At 39.4% G+C, this 21,870-nt stretch overlaps 1 protein-coding gene across 1 annotated transcript in view; it reads left to right on the top strand.

Moving 5' to 3' along the window:
* LAMA3 (laminin subunit alpha 3) overlaps positions 1-21,870 on the top strand; it is a 243,722-nt gene that overhangs the window by 6,631 nt on the left and 215,221 nt on the right. Inside the window, exon 2 of the mRNA XM_082418551.1 lies at positions 20,526-20,678. Within this exon, the coding sequence (XP_082274677.1) occupies positions 20,526-20,678 (153 nt within the window). The remainder of the gene's footprint in view (positions 1-20,525; positions 20,679-21,870) is intronic.

Raw genomic sequence — 21,870 nt, 5'->3', positions numbered from 1 at the left:
ATATCAACTTAATTTCAATAGCATCTAAAACTCTGCTCCTATATAGGTCTGTCCCCCCTTTTATGATGTTATTGTCACAAATTACATCTTTACACATTGTTGCCCCTTAAGATAAAAACATAATTATTGTTCTATGCATTTGTGTTTTAAATCATATAGGAAAAAAAGAGTTACAAACCAAAAATACAATAATGCTGGCTTTTTATTTACCTGTGTAGTTACTTGTACTGGTGTTCTGTATTTCTTTGTATGGCTTTGAGTTACTGTCTAATGTTCTTTATTTTCAGTTTGAAGAACTCCCTTTAACATTTCTTGTAGGGCAGGTCTACTAGCAACAAACTCCTTCAGCTTTTCTTTGGGAATGTCTTAATTTCTCCTTCATTTTTGAAGAATAATTTTACCAGTTATAGAATTCTTGACTGACAGTTTTTTTCTTTCAGCACTTTATCATCTCAGCGCCATCTGGCTTCCATGGTTTCCAGTGAAAAATAGGTTGTTAATCTCATTGAGGATCCCTTATATGTGATAAATTGCTTCTCTCATGTTGCTTTCAAGATCTTCTCTTTGTCTTTTGACAGTTTGTTTATAACGTGTCTCAGTGTGGATCTTTCTGTAGATGACTAGCCCTTTTATGGCCCAATTTTCTTAAAAGACCAGGGAAACTCCTGTGAGGGAAAATACAACATCACCTCACTGTAGATATTGTCAAACTACTCTCACTTAGAGATGAAGAACTCTGGCTCTACAATCATGTAGACCTGAGTTTGAATTCTAACTCTACCAGCTCTCTGACCTTGGAAAATTGCAAAATCTCAGTTTTCTCATATATAAAACAGGATTAATAAACCTGTGTATCTCACAGGTTTATTTGGAGGATAAAAGCACTTAGTATTTTTCTTGGCACATAGTGCTCAATAAATGTGTTTTTTCATGGAGAGAAAAAATTCTTTTTAAGACTTCTAAAGTGGTAAGCTACAAAAATGATTTATCACAATAGTCATTTAAAATTTTTGAGTAAAAAGTTCTTTTAATGATGAAGTGTACAGTGCATTATACACTGAACACATTTGGCATGCTGAATCATCCACAGGCATAAAGACATTTATAGCCTTCTATAGAAGAGCAATGTTGAATTGTTTTGGTAATGTGTTAATAACTAGTTCAGATATTATTTATGTAGGGACTTCATTTATTTATGTACTTTCTGGTACCACAAGATGTTCCAGGGTCACTTTTAATTTTCTTTGCTCCAGTGTTGGAACTAACTACTTTTCGAAAAAGCTCTTTTTTTTTTTTTTTTTTTTTTTTAAATTGAGTGTGGTATGTAGAAACCAAGTCTGGATATGCGGTGTGCTCATTGTTACTGGTGTGTCATTGCTTCTAGACCCTTTCAGGGTACAGAGCTAGGAGTTATATGTATATCTACTAATTCCTATATACACACACATCATATATACACACACTTTTATCAGCTAAACAAACATTTTTGGGGAGGTATTAATTTTTTAAGGTGAATTTTGGTAGCACTAATACATTCTTCCAGATCATAAATTTATTTCCTGTTGTGATTTAGGCTTTCACGAAACCTGTGTTAACTTTTGCTCAACATTTTGGAACCATTTGCCTAGTGAGGAAAAGATTTATTAAATGGTACCTCAGTGGTCTCAGTCAATAGAACTGCCTGTGTTGTGCTGTATACATGGGCTCCTGGCCAAGGGGGCTGAAAATCCAGCCCGGGCAAGGCTGTATCTGCTCAGAGGCAGGGAGCCTTTTTCTGCTTCTCAAAAAAGAGCTAGCAGATCCTTGATTAGATCCCTCCTGCCAACAGGGTGGAACCTGCCCGGGGGAGAGCCAACTCATTGAGTCCCATGTGTCCTGCCCGTTTCTCAATATCATAAGCATATTGTATTCTCTTGGTTTTCCCATCCTAGATGTTTAGAAAATACATGTGGAAGTAATAAATGAATATTAGCTTGAGAGAAATATGGGGTTTAATTAGATTATCTATGCATATCTTAACTGTGGGGTATAGATGTAATTCTCCATTACTTTCAAGTTGCACTATATACTGTGTACAGGAGTGATACCAAATTAAGGGGGGCGGGCAGAATGGGGAATAGGGAGAACAGCCTAGTAACCAGGAGACTTGCTCCCCTGTTTTTTTTTTTTTTTTTGGTTCAATAGCTCCCCTGTTTAATGCAGAGTATTAATTTAACACTTAACTGATACCTGGCACTGTTCTAAAGCCCCTTTCACAAATTTCTTAGTCTTCACAACAATTTATAAAGGAGGTACTCTTAGCATACTCAGTGTACAAATGAGGAAACTGAAGCACAGAGAGGTTAAGTGATTTGTTCAGGGTCACGCAGCTAGTATGTGGTAAAGCCAGGTACTCTGGCTGCAGAGTTCATGCTTTCACCTGCTGTGCTCTGCTGCCACTGCCGAGCCAACTACTCTTCCCTCAGAGTTCCAGCCAAACTCTGTGCCACCTCCCTAACTCCATTCATGGCCTTGGAGCCATTGATTTTCATGTCTGTATCCTTATTAATTCATGAGCTTCCTGAGTATGAGGCCACATTTTCCTGCTGTTTGTCTTCCCCGCGGCAGCTTATCACAGTCACTTCATAGATGCTTTTTGGAGAAGTGTTCAAAGGGCAACACCATCATAGAATTTTCCTACTAGAGCAACACCCTGATGGAAGTGCTGTTTGACAAAAAAAAAATACCTGACTTTCAACAACCTGCCTTTGGAAGACAGTTGTGGCCCTGGTGTGTTGAATTTCAAAGTAGTGCCTAATGTAGTGGCAGAGACCGATGACTAGGACTGGGCCACCAGAAGCTGGAAGAGGCAAGGAAGGATCCTTTCTCTGCAGGTTTCAGAGGGAAAGGGGCCCTGCCAATGCCTTGATTTCTGACTTTCAGCTTCCAGAACTGTGAGACAATAACTTTCTGTTGTTCTAAGCCACCCAGTTTGTGGTACTTTGTTACGGCAGCTCAGCTTAGTCCGTTTGGGCTGCCGTAACAAAAAAAATAGATTGATAGCTTATAAACAACAGAAATTTATTTCTCACAGTTCTGGAGGCTGGGAAATCCAAGGTCAAGGTGTGGGCAGATTCAGTGTCTCGTGAGGACCCACTTCCTGTTCGCTGATTGCTGTTTTTTCACTATCCTCACAAGGTGGGAGAAGTGAGGGATCTCTCCAGGGCCTCTTTTATAAGGGCACTAATTCCATTCATGTAGGTGGAACCCTCATCCTAAAACCATTATCTAGTGGGTTAGGTCTTAACATATGAATTTGGGGGAGGGACACAGATATTCAGTCCCTAACAGTAGCTTCAGCTTTAAGCCAGATAACCAACCTCTCGGTCAGTCAGCAGTGTTTATTTTATTTATTTATTTATTTATTTATTTATTTATTTATTTATTTATTTATTTTTGACATTGCCAAATCTAAATTTTATTGTCCTTTCACACGTCTCTCTTCTTAATGTAAATTCCATAGTCCAAATCCCAGCCAAAAGAAATGACAAAGTGTAAAGGACAAAAGATGAAGATAATTCACAAGAGACTGCACTATGATAAACTTTGCATACTTACAAGTATATAGCCATTATATATTCCACGGAAAATAGAATAAGGATCTTTAGGCAATAAAAAGATAGTTTTCTGCTAAATAAGGTGGAATATATATATACATATAAAATGAATAAGGCATATCCAGTACTTGCCACAGGAAGCCAATGGGAAAAAACAAACAAACTGGCATTTTTATTGACCAGCGTGTCAGTTATCTGTGTATGGGAGGGTGGAGGTTGGGGGGACTACATGAAGCTCTTGGGTGGTCCTAGGGTCTCTGTTTTGAGACTTTGCGATCTGATATTCAAAATTAGTCCCTGAACAGAATAAGGAGAGCTCTTGGTTGAACAAATATTTAGGGATCACTCATATTGAGAGTAATTCTTAAATATGAAGAACATATCAGTGGGGCATAAAATAAGGATCGCCTAATAACACAGGCGGGGTGGTGGGAGTCTGGGGGCTCTGGACACAGTGAGCTGCACAGAGCCCAGTGGTTGGGTGATTCCTTTACTAGTGAGGGCTCTGGGGGCTGCATCAGGGGAAGGATGGGGTGGGATTGTGAAATGAAAGGCCCAGCTCCTTGTTTCCTGAGATTGGCTCTGCAGAGACTGAATATGGTAGAGGATTCGTGTGCACAAAAGACATTGGTGGCAAAGATTCTATGCAAGGTAGTTTGCCTAATGATTTGATGAGAACACAAAAATTTTAGACTTTCATACTTTCCTATATGTCTTATCTGTTTCTAAGTGATGTTCCTATTTCATTGTGACAGCTGATCACTGAATGTATCTTTAATGTGACATTGAATTTTGAATGTTTTTAATGTACCAGAAAGAAGTAGCAGAAGTTGCTGAGAGACCTCTTTAGGAAAATCTTTTAGTAAGATTGCCACAAACTAGTTGATTTTTTTTTCTCTTGAATAAAAATATACTTTGAAGGCACTTTTTCCAATAGAAATGCCAGGACCTGATAAAGTTTTCATTCCCTTTCTCTGAGCACCATGCTGGCTTTGAAGTATCTCTTCGTACCCCTCACATACTTGGTGTTCCATGCAGCCACCTTTTTCTTTGATCAGTTGCTTGCTTTCGTTCTGGAGTGTGGTTTTTCCCTAGCTGTAATAGATAACAACTGTCACTGTAGCTTAGGAAGACCATAGATGAAAGAGTAAATCTGCTTGATTAACCACAAGGAAGATGAGGCCAAGGGCCTTCACAGTCATGATAGGAATGTTTGTAACCAATGGTTCTCCATCTTCACTGAAGACAAAATACAAAGGGTGGTGTAGCTTTGCAGAGCAAAGGATTGAGGTCAGCTGTGGAGAAGGACTGCCTTCAGTGCACTGCACCACTGAAAGGATTTTCAAAGAGGAGGGCGAGGAGGCTATCTCCAGGTCAGAATTATCTGTGTGATTTTAGGTTGCATCATAGGCAATCCAAAGGCTTTAATTGGGGCCTAGCAGGGGCAGCTGCCCTCCCCACACCAGTGCATTGCAGTTTTCTGGAGGGAGCTGCAGTCAAGGAGTCAGGGCCCCGTGGACCGGCCATGCTCATGTACTTATCTGCATTCTCCGCCCTAGAGCCTCTGTTCGGGGGTCTCCATTGAGACTCCTTTCTGGGGTGCTATCGGGGTGCTATGGGTGAGGCCTTTTCCCCTACTCTGACTCGGTACTGTTCTACTCCTCTCTGCATCCCCCTCCCAACTCCCTGGGCGCATAAGAAGGCAGGAGCCTTTTGTTTGGGGTCCCTGGGCAGTGAGATCATTCTCCTGTCATCTGACCCTTGCCTCCTGCCCTTCCATGGGGGAAATGGAACCCTGGGGAGCTGGCACCTTTCTCCTTTGCCTTTTGCCTGCCCAGTCAGGCACAGGAAGTGAATGGTCTTGATTGCTCCTTTCAAATTAGCTCCTTGTCCTCCTTGACCACCTAACACCTGGCAGCTCACCCAGAGCTGGCAGCCTGTCTTTTGTGGATGATCCCTATTGTAGCTTTTTATCACCTAAGGAAAGAACTGCCACCTGGAAGCATGCATGTACACGTACTTGTGTGCAATATTCATCCACTACTATATTTAACAAATATTTATTGACATCTATGTGCCAGGCACAGAGGACAGGGATATGATGGGCTGGGAGTACAATTCCTACCAAGGCAGAAAAGGTCCCTGCTTATAAGCAGCTAACCTTCTACGGGGAGACTGCAACCAGTGAGCAAACTAATGTGATAATTATAGATTGTTATTGTGTCTTGGAGAGAATAAATGGGATTTTGCGATAGAGATTAAAGAGGGAAGCTTCTATAGGTCAAGTAGATGGAGAAGCTTTTCTAAGGAGGTGTTATTGGTACAGAAAGCTGAGGGTTGAGAGGAAGCCAACCCCAAGAAAAGGCTGGGAAAATGTGTTCCCAGCAGAGGACCAGCAGGTGCAAAGGCCCTGAGGTGGGAACATGTTTGGTGTTTCTAGGAACTCAGAAAACCACGCTGCCCTAGTTGTTATGTGTTTTGAATGTTATCTCTGAGTGAGATCTCTTTCCAGAATTTATAAATACTTCATTTTATTTTTGTATGTATGTATTCCCTTTCTGGTTCTCAAAAGAATTTAGGTGACTGATAAAATTTTAAAAGGATGAATGAAAGAGTTGAGGGCATTAGGACAATGAGAAAATAAAGCGGTAAAGAGTGTAGTTATTTCATAAGGAGATTAATAACTGAAATGGAATTGAGAGGGAAATGTTTGGTTTGAGGAATGCATCAGGTGAAGGTCAGACTCTCTCCTGAGGACAGTATCTGTTCCTTAGCAGGTCAATAGTTGACGGCTGGATGAATAAACTGTCAAGGCAGAGCTGCTTTTGTAAATCTAGGCTTTGGGATGAAGCTCTAAAGAGGAAGTGCTTTGGGTTTGGGGCATTGAGCGGACAGGCCTATGTGTGGCCTGGCCCACCTCAGAAACCTGAGTTTATTTGCGAGCAGGCCACTTACCTGCAACTACAGGTACCAAGCGACCCCTCATTGCCAGTGATATGCCAACACTACGTATAGGGAACAAGAGAATAGAGGGAGAAGTAGAAGGAAGAGGATTACATGGAAACCATTAAAAAGATGGGTTTTACTTGTACACTGTTGGTGGGACTCTAAATTGGTACAGCCACTGTGGAAAATAGTATGGAGGTTTCTCAAAAAACTGAAAATAGAACTACCATATATGACCCAGCAATTCCACTCTTAGGTATATATCTGAAAAAAACGAAAACTAATTTGAAAAGACACATGTACCTCAGTGTTCAGAGCAACATTATTTACAATTGCCAAGATATGGAAGCAACCTAAGTGTTGATGAACAGATGAATGGATAAACACCCCAGTGGTTCCGATGGCGGTGTGATCACTTTATGGACGGCGTCTCATTGAATCATCAAAATCACCGCATAAGGTTGGTGATGTTAGCCCGTTTTAACAAAGAGAAAATGGAACCCAAGGGAGACTAAATAATTTGACTAACATTTTGAAGCTGTGGCTGGTAGAGGCAGGATTTAAACCTCCATCATTCTACTCCAAAATGCATCTCTTTGAAACAAATTAAAAGAAAAACCCTCTGGAATTTGGCCTGAATGGACATAGTTTTTGAGTAATAGGTATACATTTTGCAGGTATTTGCTTATCTGCCTTAAAAAATACATACCTGGGCTTCCCTGGTGGCACAGTGGTTAAGAATCCACCTATCAATGCAGGGGACACGGGTTCGAGCCCTGGTCCAGGAAGATCCCACATGCTGTGGAGCAACTAAGCCCGTGGAGCAACTAAGCCCGTGCACCACAACTACTGAGCCTGCGCGCTAGAGCCCACGTGCCACAACTACTGAAGCCCACACGCCTAGAGCCCGTGCTCCGCAACAAGAGAAGCCACTGCAATGAGAAGCCTGCGCACCGCAAAGAAAAGCAGCCCCTGCTCGCCACAACTAGAGAAAGCCCACGTGCAACAATGAAGACCCAACGCGGCCAAAAATAAAGAAATAAAAAATAAATAAATTAAAATATACGTACGTGGAACAAACCTGGAGCCCCTTGTTTGGTCTCTCAAATCCCTTCCTCCAGGAACCTGGCACACTAGAGGGCAAAGCGCCCCCTTCTGGTGGGGTGAAAGCTGTGTGTGGGCCGCAGAGCTGGGCACTCTCCTGGGCTGTGTGATCGCCCTTCACCCCACTCTGTGCAGACGTTTAGGTGCTCAGGACATTTACAAGATGCTTGTGTTAGTTGTAGGTAACCACGCCTATGTGCTTTGTGCCTCTCAGAAAGGAGAACGTTCTGAGCAAGGTTTTGGTAAAGGAGCAATCCCAAGTTTGGAATGGGCGCACTCCAGAATGTTCTCCACATCAGGGCTCCAGCTGGCTTGGGTCTGGCCACTTGAGACAGTGCCTTGAAGGCACGTAACCTCAGGAGCCTCGGTGAGTGACGGTGAGGAGGAGGGTTCATGGTAGCGCAAACGTGGTGATCATGAAACAGGTCTGTTGATGGGTAAGCGTGGTTAGGTCTTGCTGTGTTTTCTATGCCTGCTGCAGGGCATGGGTGCAGCTAAGCTTCTGTCAGACGGGGTTCTCTCCTCAGCTGGATCTCTTCCCACACATCTGGTCGTGGGCAGGTGTTTGGAAAATCACGTAATTGCTACTGCAGTGCGGCCTCACACTCCATCCAAATCGAAGACAGGGCTCTTCGATGCAGCTTCCAGAGCAGCCAGGCCAGGATGGAAAGCGTTCTGAGCTGTAAGTACTGTGGCCAGACCCACACATGGGTCCTGGTTCCTGCACGTCCCGGCTGTGTGGTTTGAGGTGAGGCTCTTTACCTCTGTGAGTCTTCACTTCTGGGTCTTTAGGTCCTGATTTGATACGAATCTGAGAATGTGGTGAAGATTTGGCAGGAAAGGCGTGGCGTGTCTCTCCTGGGCTCCCACACCCCACACGCTCGCTTGATCCCAGCACCTGCTGGTGACATGTTGTGTTTGAGTTACTTCTCTTCTATCCCACTGAATTTCTTCTGGGGCCGGGTCCAGCTCTTAGCGTTTGTTCCTTTGTTTTTACTCCAGCATCCAACGCAATGCTCCACACATTGGTGGCGATTTGGAAAAGTTGAATAAATGAATGACTGTTCAGACAATAAAAGAAGTCATGCTAGGGAGTGGTGCTGTAATCAACCTCTAGTTTCTTAGAACAAGACAGTGTTTATGCTGTGAATTCAGTTGCACAGTATTATATATGAGAGGCTTTTGGTTAAGGAGAATCATCAAAAATGTGAGCAACTAGGAGAGACTATTTTTTTTTTCCATCTTTCTAAAAGAGGGTAGGTCACTCCGTGGGCTTCTGGGCAAACACTAGCTTGTCCTCTGGGGCCCTCCAGCCTTGGATCTCAACTCTCTTCTGTTGTTTATTTGAACAGTTTTGTCCCCTTTCCTTCTAGCCCCTTCTATTACATTTGCTGTTTCCCACACGACTAGGCTAATAATAGCTTTGACACAATTCAGAGCGTGAGTCCCTTGTCTTGTTTATCTTTCAATATTCTCATCTCTGTCTGGAATAGCTTCTGATACAGAGTACGTGGTCAGTACAGGTTTGTTGCCTGGATGGATGAATAACTGAACACAAGGATGTAAGAATCCTCTTTGTTCTCTGTCTGTCCCCCTCTTCTCTGACTTCTATCAGGTTTTGTCCTGCTTTTATTTATTTATGGTTATTTAAAAAATATTTGACCTCAGGGGCAGAGTTAGATTAGATTATGGATTGTTCGTGACCCTCAGTTTAAGACGTGCTTTCGTCATTGGTCCTTGCATGATAAGCCTTAATGTGTATGTAGATGGATGGATTTTAAATAGTATAACAAGGGACTTCTCTGGTGGTCCAGCGGTTAAGACTCCACCCTTCCACAGCAGGGGGCGCGGGTTCGATCCCTGGTCGGGGAACTGAGATTCCGCATGCCGTGCAGTGCAGCCAAAAAAATAAATTTAAATGGTATAATAAGCACCCATGAACTTGCTACCAAAACTCAAAATAGGGCCTTAGCAATAACTTATGTCTAACCATATGGTTTCCCCACCTCCCATCACTCTTTTTCTCTCAATCTGGGGTAACCATCATCCTGAATCCTTTGTTAATTTCTCCTTTGCTTTCCTTTCTATATAGTTTTTATTACATCTATATGCATATTCCTAAAAAGTAAGTGCTTTTCATTTTGGTTGTTCTTAACTGTATAAAAAGTATATCATTGTTGAATGTTATATTGCTAAGATTCATCTGTATTGTTGCATGTTGTTGTGTATATTCATTTACCCATCATTGTTCAGGTATTCATTTGTTGTGTGACTATACCTCTGTTGATTCGTTCACACTCCTGTGGCTGGGTAATTAGGTTACTCCCAGGATTTTGTTCTTGTGAACAGTGCTGCCATGTGTATTCTTAAACATGATGCATCAAGTTTGTGCAAAATTTCTTTTTAGGTTGTGAGCTCGAGGGTAGAATTCTTGGGTTATAGGAAATGTGAATTTTCAACTTTAGGAGGTAATGTCAAAATAGTTCCCAAAATCTTTGCATCAATTCATACTCCTACCACAACCTTTCCAATTCTTATTATCCTCAAACTTTAAATTTGGGCCTATTGATTGGGTATAAAAAACAGTATTACACTGTGGTCTGCCCTGATCACCAGTGATGGTAATGGTGAACATTTCTTCAAATGTTTATTGACAAATGTGTTTCCTCTTGTGTAAAATGCGTTTTCTTTCTTTTGCTCATTTTTTCTATTGAACTGTTTATACTTTCCTTATTGATTTGTAGGAGTTTGCTATGTATTTCTGATGAGAACTCCTTGTTGATTTTGTGCTCTTTGTTCAGTTATTGGTTCTTGTGGAACAAACCATCCCCAAACTTAGTGGTTTAAAACAAAAACAATGTTTTTCTTATAATTGTGTGGGATGACTGGGCTCAGCTGGGCGGTTCTTCTCCTCCTTGTGTTGTCAGCTGGGGTGACTCACTGAGTTGTAGTCGGCAGCTGGCTAGGGTAGACTGGACAGTCCAGGGCTTCACTAACATGCCAGGTGCCCCTGTGTTCTTCCATATGTCCTCTCCACTTGGTTAGCTTGGGCTTTCTCATGGCGTGGTGATTGGGAGTGGTTGAACTTCTTACCTGGAGGCTGTCTTCCAAGAGGAAGGAAGTAGAATCTGTCAGTCCTCTTAAGGCCTCTGCTTGAAAATCCCAGAATGATGCTTCTGCTACAGCAAGGCAAATAATAAAGTCAGTCTGGATTCCAGGGGAGACAATAACCTCCAGGGTAAATAGCCTCCACCTGTTGATAGGTGGAGCAGCAGACACACTCAGAGAAGGAATTGATGGCAGCCATAATTGGGGATTATCTGCCACTTGTGTATTGTGTCTATCACTCAGTTATTAATTTTTCTTTCTACTTCTTTTTTTTTTTTTTTTTGAATGTCTAATAATTTTTTATTGTATATTGAAGATTTTAAATAATATCTTATACAGCCTCTGGATTCAGTTATCTTCCTTTGAAGAATGTTGATTCTTGTTCTAGCAAGCAGATGACTTGGTTCAGTTTAAAATCCAAATTCAGTCTCATCTGTTATGAATAGAAGCTGAAACTGCTCAATTTCTTCAACTTCCCAAATACTGCGTTTTACTGAGAATCTTAGGATCTTCCCCACACACACACAGTTCAGGAGTCAACAAGAATTTGAGGTAGTTTTCATGCAGATTTTTGAGGTTTCACATTTTGTGGCTCCCTCCTTTCCAGTATTTCTCCCTTGATTTCTACCCTCTGGCAGCCTCAAACTCCATCCTCTGACTCTTCAATCCAGTATAAGTGAAGCTTTTTACTTGAGTTCTAACCACTCTGGGCTAAGTAGATTGGGGTATATTCTCAGGAAAAAACCTAGTCAACTTCTCTTTTGTTTCTTTCTGCTTTTGGTAACTCTCCATTGCCTTCAAATAGTTGTTTTGTCCAGGGCGTATTGTTATTTGCAGAAGGGTTATTACAATACAAGGTACTCTACCATTATTGGAAGAGGAAAGGAAAACCAGTGGTATGATAATGTATAACAAGGAAACACTCCTAGTATAGAAGTGGGAGTGATGAATGTGATTGGGGAAGCCAGAAACGTGGTCTGCCGGATGGCTGGGCTGTATTAAAATTCCACTCCACTTCCTGGCTGTGTGGTTTTGGGTAAGTCACTTCACCTCTCTGAGCCCAACTTCTTCTGCAGCAATCTTTCCTAGAGTTGTTAAAGGAGCCACTCTATGTAACCCCTTGGCACATAGTGAGCATTTAAATGGTTCCTATTCTGACTTAATGAGGGAAAAAAAAGTATGTTTGGAGTTAGCAACAAGACAGGATGATTCCTCCTGTTTGTTTTGGAGAATAAGTCTTAAACTCACAGCCATGACAGAGTCTGACATCACCCGATATCAGACAGTTTAAGAATCACACTCTTTTTTTTTTTTTTATATATAGTAGTGTGTACTTCTTTTTTTTTTTTTTTTTTTTTCACACACACACACTGTATTTTATTTTTACAAGAGATAAATAGACTGACACCAAGCATTGTACATGGATGACCACAACAAAAACAACAATGATTGCAATTACCAAACATGAAACACACTCATACTATGTCATAATATTGACATTCAGTCCAGTAATCCTCCACTGTAACAGCTCCTTTACTTTGCAGTGAAAATTGATTGGTATATTCTTTGCCTCTGAGTCCTTGTGGGATTTTTTTTTTTTTTTTTTTTAATTCAGACAGAAAGTCACAAAAATTGTACTCATCCTCATCAGTTCACTCAGTCCCATGTAATTAATTGTTTTTTTTCATCTTGATCTTTTGTTAGCACTTTTATGAGTTCATCAGTTTTTCATCAGAGTTCTGAAAATGCTTATTCATTCAGTTCAGCAGTACAGTCAGTTACCAGAAACCTGTACTTGTCAGAGTCTTTTCCATGAATTTCTTGAAGATGAAACCCTTTTATAGGAACATATTTGCAAAATCATCAGAGTACACCCAGAACTGTCTGTAAATGACAAAAGACTTAAAAATGACCACGGTAAAAGATTTGATGAAAGTTCATAATAATGCAGTTGACAAGAAAATTAGTTATTTCTGAGATATACATTTTAAAGTAATAACTAGGATTATTACTTATAACATTATACCAGAACATATAAGATTTTTAGAAATTTCATGTAATGTCTGAAACATTTATATTAACATATTTCCATACATATTTCCATACAAATATAAGATTTTTAGGAATTTCATGTAATGTCTGAAACATTTATATTAACATATTTCCATACAAATAACCCAATGAAAGTTTAGTATTAGTTGTTTTGTTTGTTTTTTTATACTGCAGGTTCTTATTAGGCATCAATTTTATACATATCAGTGTATACATGTCAATCCCAATCGCCCAATTCAGCACACCACCATCCCCACCCCACCGCAGTTTTCCCCCCTTGGTGTCCATATGTCCATTCTCTACATCTGTGTCTCAACTTCTGCCCTGCAAACTGGCTCATCTGTACCATTTTTCTAGGTTCCACATACATGCATTAATATACGATATTTGTTTTTCTCTTTCTGACTTACTTCACTCTGTATGACAGTCTCTAGATCCATCCATGTCTCAACAAATGACTCAATTTCGTTCCTTTTTATGGCTGAGTAATATTCCATTGTATATATGTACCACTACTTCTTTATCCATTCGTCTGTTGATGGGCATTTAGGTTGCTTCCATGACCTGGCTATTGTAAATAGTGCTGCAATGAACATTCGGGTGCATGTGTCTTTTTGAATTACGGTTTTCTCTGGGTATATGCCCAGTAGTGGGATTGCTGGGTCATATGGTAATTCTATTTTTAGTTTTTTAAGGAACCTCCATATTGTTCTCCAGAGTGGCTGTATCAATTTACATTCCCACCAACAGTGCAAGAGGGTTCCCTTTTCTCCACACCCTCTCCAGCATTTGTTGTTTGTAGATTTTCTGATGATCCTCATTCTAACAGGAGTGAGGTGATACCTCATTGTAGTTTTGATTTGCATTTCTCTAATAATTAGTGATGTTGAGCAGCTTTTCATGTGCTTCGTGGCCGTCTGTATGTCTTCTTTGGAGAAATGTCTATTTAGGTCTTCTGCCCATTTTTGGATTGGGGTGTTTGTTTCTTTGATATTGAGCTGAATGAGCTGTTTATATATTTTGGAGATTAATCCTTTGTCCGTTGATTCATTTGCAAATATTTTCTCCCATTCTGAGGGTTGTCTTTTCGTCTTGTTTATGGTTTCCTTTGCTGTGCAAAAGCTTTGAAGTTTAATTAGGTCCCACTTGTTTATTTTTGTTTTTATTTCCATTACTCTAGGAGGTGGATCAAAAAAGATCTTGCTGTGATTTATGTCAAAGAGTGTTCTTCCTATGTTTTCCTCTAAGAGTTTTATAGTGTCCAGTCTTATATTTAGGTCTCTAATCCATTTTGAGTTTATTTTTGTGTATGGTGTTAGGGAGTATTCTAATTTCATTCTTTTACATGTAGCTGTCCAGTTTTCCCAGCACCACTTATTGAAGAGACTGTCTTTTCTCCATTGTATATCTTTGCCTCCTTTGTCATAGATTAGTTGACCATAGGTGCGTGGGTTAATCTCTGGGCTTTCTATCTTGTTCCATTGATCTATGTTTCTGTTTTTGTGCCAGTACCATATTGTCTTGATTACTGTAGCTTTGTAGTATAGTCTGAAGTCAGGGAGTCTGATTCCTCCAGCTCCATTTTTTTGCCTCAAGACTGCTTTGGCTATTCGGGGTCTTTTGTGTCTCCATACAAATTTTAAGATGATTTGTTCTAGCTCCGTAAAAAATGCCATTGGTAATTTGATAGGGATTGCATTGAATCTGTAGATTGCTTTGGGTAGTATACTCATTTTCACAATGTTGATTCTTCCAATCCAAGAACATGGTATATCTCTCCATCTGTTGGTATCATCTTTAATTTCTTTCATCAGTGTCTTATAGTTTTCTGCATACAGGTCTTTTGTCTCCCTAGGTAGGTTTATTCCTAGGTATTTTATTCTTTGTGTTGCAATGGTAAATGGGAGTGTTTCCATAATTTCTCTTTCAGATTTTTCATCATTAGTGTATAGGAATGCAAGAGATTTCTGTGCATTAATTTTGTATCCTGCAACTTTACCATATTCATTAATTAGCTCTAGCAGTTTTCTGGTGGCAGTTTTAGGATTCTCTATGTATAGTATCATGTCATCCGCAAACAGTGACAGTTTTACTTCCTCTTTTCCAATTCGTATTCCTTTTATTTCTTTTTCTTCTCTGATTGCCGTGGCTAGGACTTCCAGAACTATGTTGAATAATAGTGGTGAGAGTGGACATCCTTGTCTCGTTCCTGATCTTAGAGGAAATGCTTTCAGTTTTTCACCATTGAGAATGATGTTTGCTGTGGGTTTGTCATATATGGCCTTTATTATGTTGAGGTAGGTTCCCTCTATGCCCACTTTCTGGAGAGTTTTTATCATAAATGGGTGTTGAATTTTGTCAAAAGCTTTTTCTGCATCTATTGAGATGATCATATGGTTTTTATTCTTCAGTTTGTTAATATGGTGTATCACATTGATTGATTTGCGTATATTGAAGAATCCTTGCATCCCTGGGATAAATCCCACTTGATCGTGGTGTATGATCCTTTTAATGTGTTGTTGGATTCTGTTTGCTAGTATTTTGTTGAGGATTTTTGCATCTATATTCATCAGTGATATTGGTCTGTAATTTTCTTTTTTTGTAGTGTCTTTGTCTGGTTTTGGTATCAGGGTGATGGTGGCCTCATAGAATGAGTTTGGGAGTGTTCCTTCCTCTGCAATTTTTTGGAAGAGTTTTAGAAGGATGGGTGTTAGCTCTTCTCTAAATGTTTGATAGAATTCACCTGTGAAGCCATCTGGTCCTGGGCTTTTGTTTGTTGGAAGATATTTAATCACAGTTTCAATTTCATTACCTGGGATTGGTCTGTTCATATTTTCTATTGCTTCCTGGTTCACTCTTGGAAGGTTATACCTTTCTAAGAATTTGTCCATTTCTACCAGGTTGTCCATTTTATTGGCATAGAGTTGCTTGTAGTAGTCTCTTACGATGCTTTGTATTTCTGCAGTGTCTGTTGTAACTTCTCCTTTTTCATTTCTGATTTTATTGATTTGAGTCCTCTCCCTCTTTTTCTTGATGAGTCTGGCTAATGGCTTATCAATTTTGTTTATCTTCTCAAAGAACCAACTTTTAGTTTTATTGATCTTTGCTATTGTTTTCTTTGTTTCTATCTCATTTATTTCTGCTCTGATCTTTATGATTTCTTTCCTTCTGCTAACTTTGGGTTTTGTTTGTTCTTCTTTCTCTAGTTTCTTTAGGTGTAAGGTTAGATTGTTTACTTGAGATTTTTCTTGTTTCTTTAGGTAGGCTTGTATAGCTATAAACTTCCCTCTTAGAACCGCTTTTGCTGCATCCCATAGGTTTTGGGTCGTCGTGTTTTCATTGTCATTTGTCTCTAGGTATTTTTTTATTTCCTCTTTGATTTCTTCAGTGATCTTTTGGTTATTTAGTAACGTATTGTTTAACCTCCATGTGTTTGTCTTTTTTACGTTTTTTTCCCTGTAATTCATTTCTAATCTCATAGCGTTGTGGTCAGAAAAGATGCTTGGTATGATTTCAATTTTCTTAAATTTACTGAGGCTTGATTTGTGACCCAAGATGTGATCTATCCTGGAGAATGTTCCGTGCGCACTTGAGAAGAATGTGTAATCTGCTGTTTTTGGATGGAATGTCCTATATATATCAATTAAATCTATCTGGTCTATTGTGTCATTTAAAGCTTCTGTTTCCTTATTTATTTTCATTTTGGATGATCTGTCCATTGGTGTAAGTGAAGTGTTAAAGTCCCCCACTATTATTGTGTTACTGTCGATTTCCTCTTTTATAGCTGTTAGCAGTTGCCTTATGTATTGAGGTGCTCCTATGTTGGGTGCATATATATTTATAATTGTTATATCTTCTTCTTGGATTGATCCCTGGATCATTATGTAGTGTCCTTCCTTGCCTCTTGTAACATTCTTTATTTTAAAGTCTATTTTATCTGATATGAGTATAGCTACTCCAGCTTTCTTTTGATTTCCATTTGCATGGAATATCTTTTTCCATCCCCTAACTTTCAGTCTGTATGTGTCCCTAGGTCTAAAGTGGGTCTCTTGTAGACAGCATATATATGGGTCCTGTTTTTGTATCCATTCAGCCAGTCTATGTCTTTTGGTTGGGGCGTTTAATCCATTCACGTTTAAGGTAATTATCGATATGTATGTTCCTATGACCATTTTCTTAATTGTTTTGGGTTTGTTTTTGTAGGTCCTTTTCTTCTCTTGTGTTTCCCACTTAGAGAATTTCCTTTAGCATTTGTTGTAGAGCTGGTTTGGTGGTGCTGAATTCTCGTAGCTTTTGCTTGTCTGTAAAGCTTTTGATTTCTCCATCAAATCTAAATGAGATCCTTGCCGGATAGAGTAATCTTGGTTGTAGGTTCTTCCCTTTCATCACTTTAAGTATATCATGCCACTCCCTTCTGGCTTGCAGAGTTTCTGCTGAGAAATCAGCTGTTAACCTTATGGGAGTTCCCTTGTATGTTATTTGTCGTTTTTCCCTTGCTGCTTTCAATAATTTTTCTTTGTCTTTAATTTTTGCCACTTTGATTACTATGTGTCTCGGCGTGTTTCTCCTTGGGTTTATTCTGTATGGGACTCTCTGCGCTTCCTGGACTTGGGTGGCTATCTCCTTTCCCATGTTAGGGAAGTTTTCGACTATAATCTCTTCAAATATTTTCTCTGGTCCTTTCTCTCTCTCTTCTCCTTCTGGGACCCCTATAATGCGAATGTTGTTGCTTTTAATGTTGTCCCAGAGGTCTCTTAGGCTGTCTTCATTTCTTTTCATTCTTTTTTCTTTAGTCTGTTCCGCAGCAGTGAATTCCACCATTCTGTCTTCCAGGTCACTTATCCGTTCTTCTGCCTCAGTTATTCTGCTATTGATTCCTTCTAGTGTAGTTTTCATTTCAGTTATTGTATTGGTCATCTCTGTTTGTTTGTTCTTTAATTCTTCTAGGTCTTTGTTAATCATTTCTTGCATCTTCTCAATCTTTGCCTCCATTCTTATTCCGAGGTCCTGGATCATCTTCACTATCATTATTCTGAATTCTTTCTCTGGAAGGTTGCCTATCTCCACTTCATTTAGTTGTTTTTCTGGGGTTTTTTCTTGTTCCTTCATCTGGTATATAGCCCTCTGCCTTTTCATCGTCTCTATCTTTCTGTAACTGTGGTTTTTTCTCTTTCTACTTCTTGAAGGTGCCTTTGATGAACCAGTGTTCTTAATTTTTTAAAATTAATTAATCAATTTTTGGGGGGAGAGAAATGATTTTATTGTTTAACATTAATTTCTTTTTTAAAAAATAATTGAAATATAGTTGATTTACAATGTTTCGGGTGTACAGCAAGGTGATTCAATTATACATATATACATATTTTTTCAGATTCTTATCCATTATAGGTTATTATAAGATACTGAATATAGTTTCCTGTGTTCTACAGTAGGTCCCTGTTGTTTATCTATTTTATATATAGTAGTGTGTATCTGCCCAAATTTCCAATTTATCTCTCTCCCCCTTCCCCTTTGTTAACCATAAGTTTGTTTTCTATGTCTGTGAGTCTATTTCTGTGTTGTAAGTAAGTTCAGTTGTATCATTTTTTTAGATTCCATGTGTAAGTGATATCATATTTGTCTTTCTCTGTCTGACTTCTTCATTTAGTATGATAATCTCTAGGTCCATCCATGTTGCTGCAAATGGCATTATTTCACTCTTTTTTTATGGCTGAGTAGTATTCCATTGTGTATATATATATATATACCACATCTTTATCCATTCATCTGTTGATGGACCCAATGTTCTTAATTTTAATGTAGTCAAATCTGTCTCTTACTTTGTGGTCAATGCTTTCTGAATCTTGTTTAAGAACTCATTCCTTGCTCCAAATTCTTAAAGGTATTCACCTTTATTTTCCACTGAGAGATTTTAAACTTTTATTTCTAATGGTAAGTCCTTAATTCATCTATAACAACAAAAAAGGAACATCTCCATTCCTCATATCTATACTCTGGAGATGCAGATGAATGTAGATTATAAGCATCCACATCCTTGGAGGAAATTTGCTTCTATCACATGTAAATCTTCTAAACTTCAAGAAATAATAATTTAATTCCCTCACCAAATAGTTAAACTGGTAAAATGATTTCTAGGGAGAAAATGGGAAAAATAAAAATCATCAAAGGGCAAAAATACTCATAAATGTTAATATGTCCTAGCTTAAATAGTTATTAATTATACTTATTATAATAATAAAATTTTATAGAAAGGACTCAAACAATTTTTTGAAAAACCCTGAGGGGTTTATTCCTTTATTGGGCTTCTATGACATTCTAGGCTGAAGTGATATAGGGAAGGCGCAAGACACATGTGGCCTCTGGGCTCGTGAACTAATGGGACTGCATACCCCACGGTGCTGCTTCTGAGTTACAGAAGTATCTTCATGAAGGGTCAAAAGATAAAGTTGTACATAATATATCACCACATATGAAAGAACCCTCTGTAACACACTTGATGAAAACATTCGGCCACTCATTTAGTTCCACACCAGGATCGAATTTATCCTTGAGCATTTAAAAATTAACTTCCAAGATGCTTGTCTGGGGCAGAGTTACCCTTTTGTCACAGCACATTTCTGGAGGGGCTGCGGGTCTAAGTTTGCTTCTCTATCCCTCTCCTATGTGGTAGTTATGCCCTTAGGTCATTTAATTGGGGAGCAAAGCAGTTCAGTATGTGACATCCACTACTGGGTAAGCACTAGGCTTTGAACCAGTTAAAAGTATATTCAGTATATAAGAAAGGCCTATGTTCAGCTTTTTGAGTGGTAATGGTGCTAAAATTCATTACAAAAACAAAACAAAATAAAACAAAACAAAATAGAATCAAGAGAATCTGCCTACTAAAAAAGAGTAATTCAGTAAGAAGATGAGATGATATCAGTAGAATCAGAATTCAGTAGAGATTATAATATCAAATAAATACCACTCCAGGTAAAAATGGATTCCCACTTACCTACTAAATTAACTGCCGACTTCTCACTCCGGTATCCACAGCCCCGCCACATCTCCCCCACTTACCTTTCAAGTGTAGTTTTCCATTACTTATGCTCTTGTTCAAATGGACCAGCTGGTCTCTGTGCCTTTGCTGGTGCTCGTTCCTCCACCTGGAACACCTTCCTTGTTGACTGCTCACTGACACTTACCAACCTCCTCTCCATCCTCACAGGCAGCTGAAATCCCACCTCTTCCACCCTGCCTCAGACCCAGCACTCTATACTCTTGCCAAACCTACTTCCTTTATGGTTACTTGTATGCTTATCGCCTCCACTGGGGCTGTGAGCAGGGATCCTCTTTGTATCCCAGGGCTTGACACAGAGCTTGCAGAGGAGGATGTAAAGAGTAGAAAGGATTTGCTGAAGGAGAACATCAGTGCATCCCAGGCACAACAGGCTCTTCTTAAAGTGTCATACCAGACAAGAAAAACGTAGCTCTAACTGATGGAAGATGAATATAATGTGTATCCTAGAAACACGATAAACAGAGGTATAAACAGGTGATATGGTTTAAGACTGAATGAAAAAAGAGAAAGCCTTACTACTGTCTTCAGAAAACATTATGATGAAATTCCATAGCTGAATTCTCTAAGCTATAGAAAACAGTCTTTGTTTCGATTACCTCTTCTACTAAATTGATAAGAAAAAACTACTTGACAATAAAACAAGAGCTTTATTATTTCAGGGCCAGTTCTGTGACTATTGCAATTCCGAGGACCCCAGGAAAGCACACCCCATCACCAACGCAATTGATGGATCCGAACTTTGGTGGCAAAGCCCTCCTCTCTCCTCAGGCACGCGATACAACAAAGTCAACGTCACCTTGGATCTGGGGCAGGTGAGTTGGGGCATTTCATCTGGAATGAGGAAAAATTAGTTTGGATCATTGTTTCTGTGGTTATTTCTTTTTTTAATTAATTTTTTATTGGAGTATAGTTGATTTACAATGTTGTGTTAGTTTCTGCTGTACAGCAAAGTGAATCAGTCATACATATACATATATCCTCTGTGGTTATTTCTGATATAATAATGATTATTTTAAAAACAAACTTCAGTTTCAGTTCACTAATCGCTGTGAAACCTGTTACATTAATATTTGTGTCCCTCGACACCCAGCACAGTGCCTGTCACGAGGCAGACACCCATACCCGTCTTATTAAATGAGGTAAAAAATAGTTCTAAGTAGTATCATTGGCAAAGGTATCTTTTATTATTATTTTTGGCTGTGGTAAAGTACACATAACATAAAATTTAACATATTAGCCATTTTTAAGTGTACAGTTCAGTAGTGTTAAACAGATTCACATGGTTGTGAAATCAATCTCCAGAACTCTTTTTTATCTTGCAGAACTGGCCCTCTGTACTCATTAAACACTAACTCCCCATTCTACTTTCTATCTCTATGAACTTGACTACCCTTGGTACCTCATATAAGTGGAATCATACCGTATTTGTCCTTTTGTGACTGGCTTATTTCACTTAGCAGAATGTCTTCAGGGTTCATCCATGTTGCAGCATGTGTCAGAATTTCCTTTCTTTTAAAGGCTGAATAATATTCCATTGTATGGGTATCACATTTTGTTTATCCATTCATCCATCAGTGGACACTTGGGTTGCTTCCACCCTTATGCTTTTGTGAATAATGCTACCATGAACATGTGTATGGCAGAGATGTTTTTATAGCATTCTCTTTCCTGGGAATTCTGACTCTGTGGACACTGACTACCATAGTTTTTGTCCTTGTTTGGCCAGCTGGTCCACGAGGGTACCTGACTCAGACCTGTCCTCCTGTGGTAGGCTAAGATGGTCCCCACAATGCTTCCCTCCTGGTGTACATGGCCCTCTCTTTTGACTGTGGACAGCACTAGAAATATGATAGATGTCACTTCCGTGATAAAGTGGCATCATGTGACAAAGATGAAGGGATTTTGCAGATGCGTTTAAGGTCCCAAGTCAGCTGCTCAAAAGGGAGACTATCCTGAGGGACCTCTCCTAATTAAGGGAGCTCTTAAAAGTGACTGAGCCCTACC

Source organism: Balaenoptera physalus, assembly GCF_965194825.1.
Source record: "Balaenoptera physalus genome assembly, chromosome: 12".
NCBI classification, from domain to species: domain Eukaryota; kingdom Metazoa; phylum Chordata; class Mammalia; order Artiodactyla; family Balaenopteridae; genus Balaenoptera; species Balaenoptera physalus.
The sequence above is the reverse complement of the archived record's forward strand: the minus strand, read 5'-3'. Positions and strand labels throughout refer to the sequence as shown.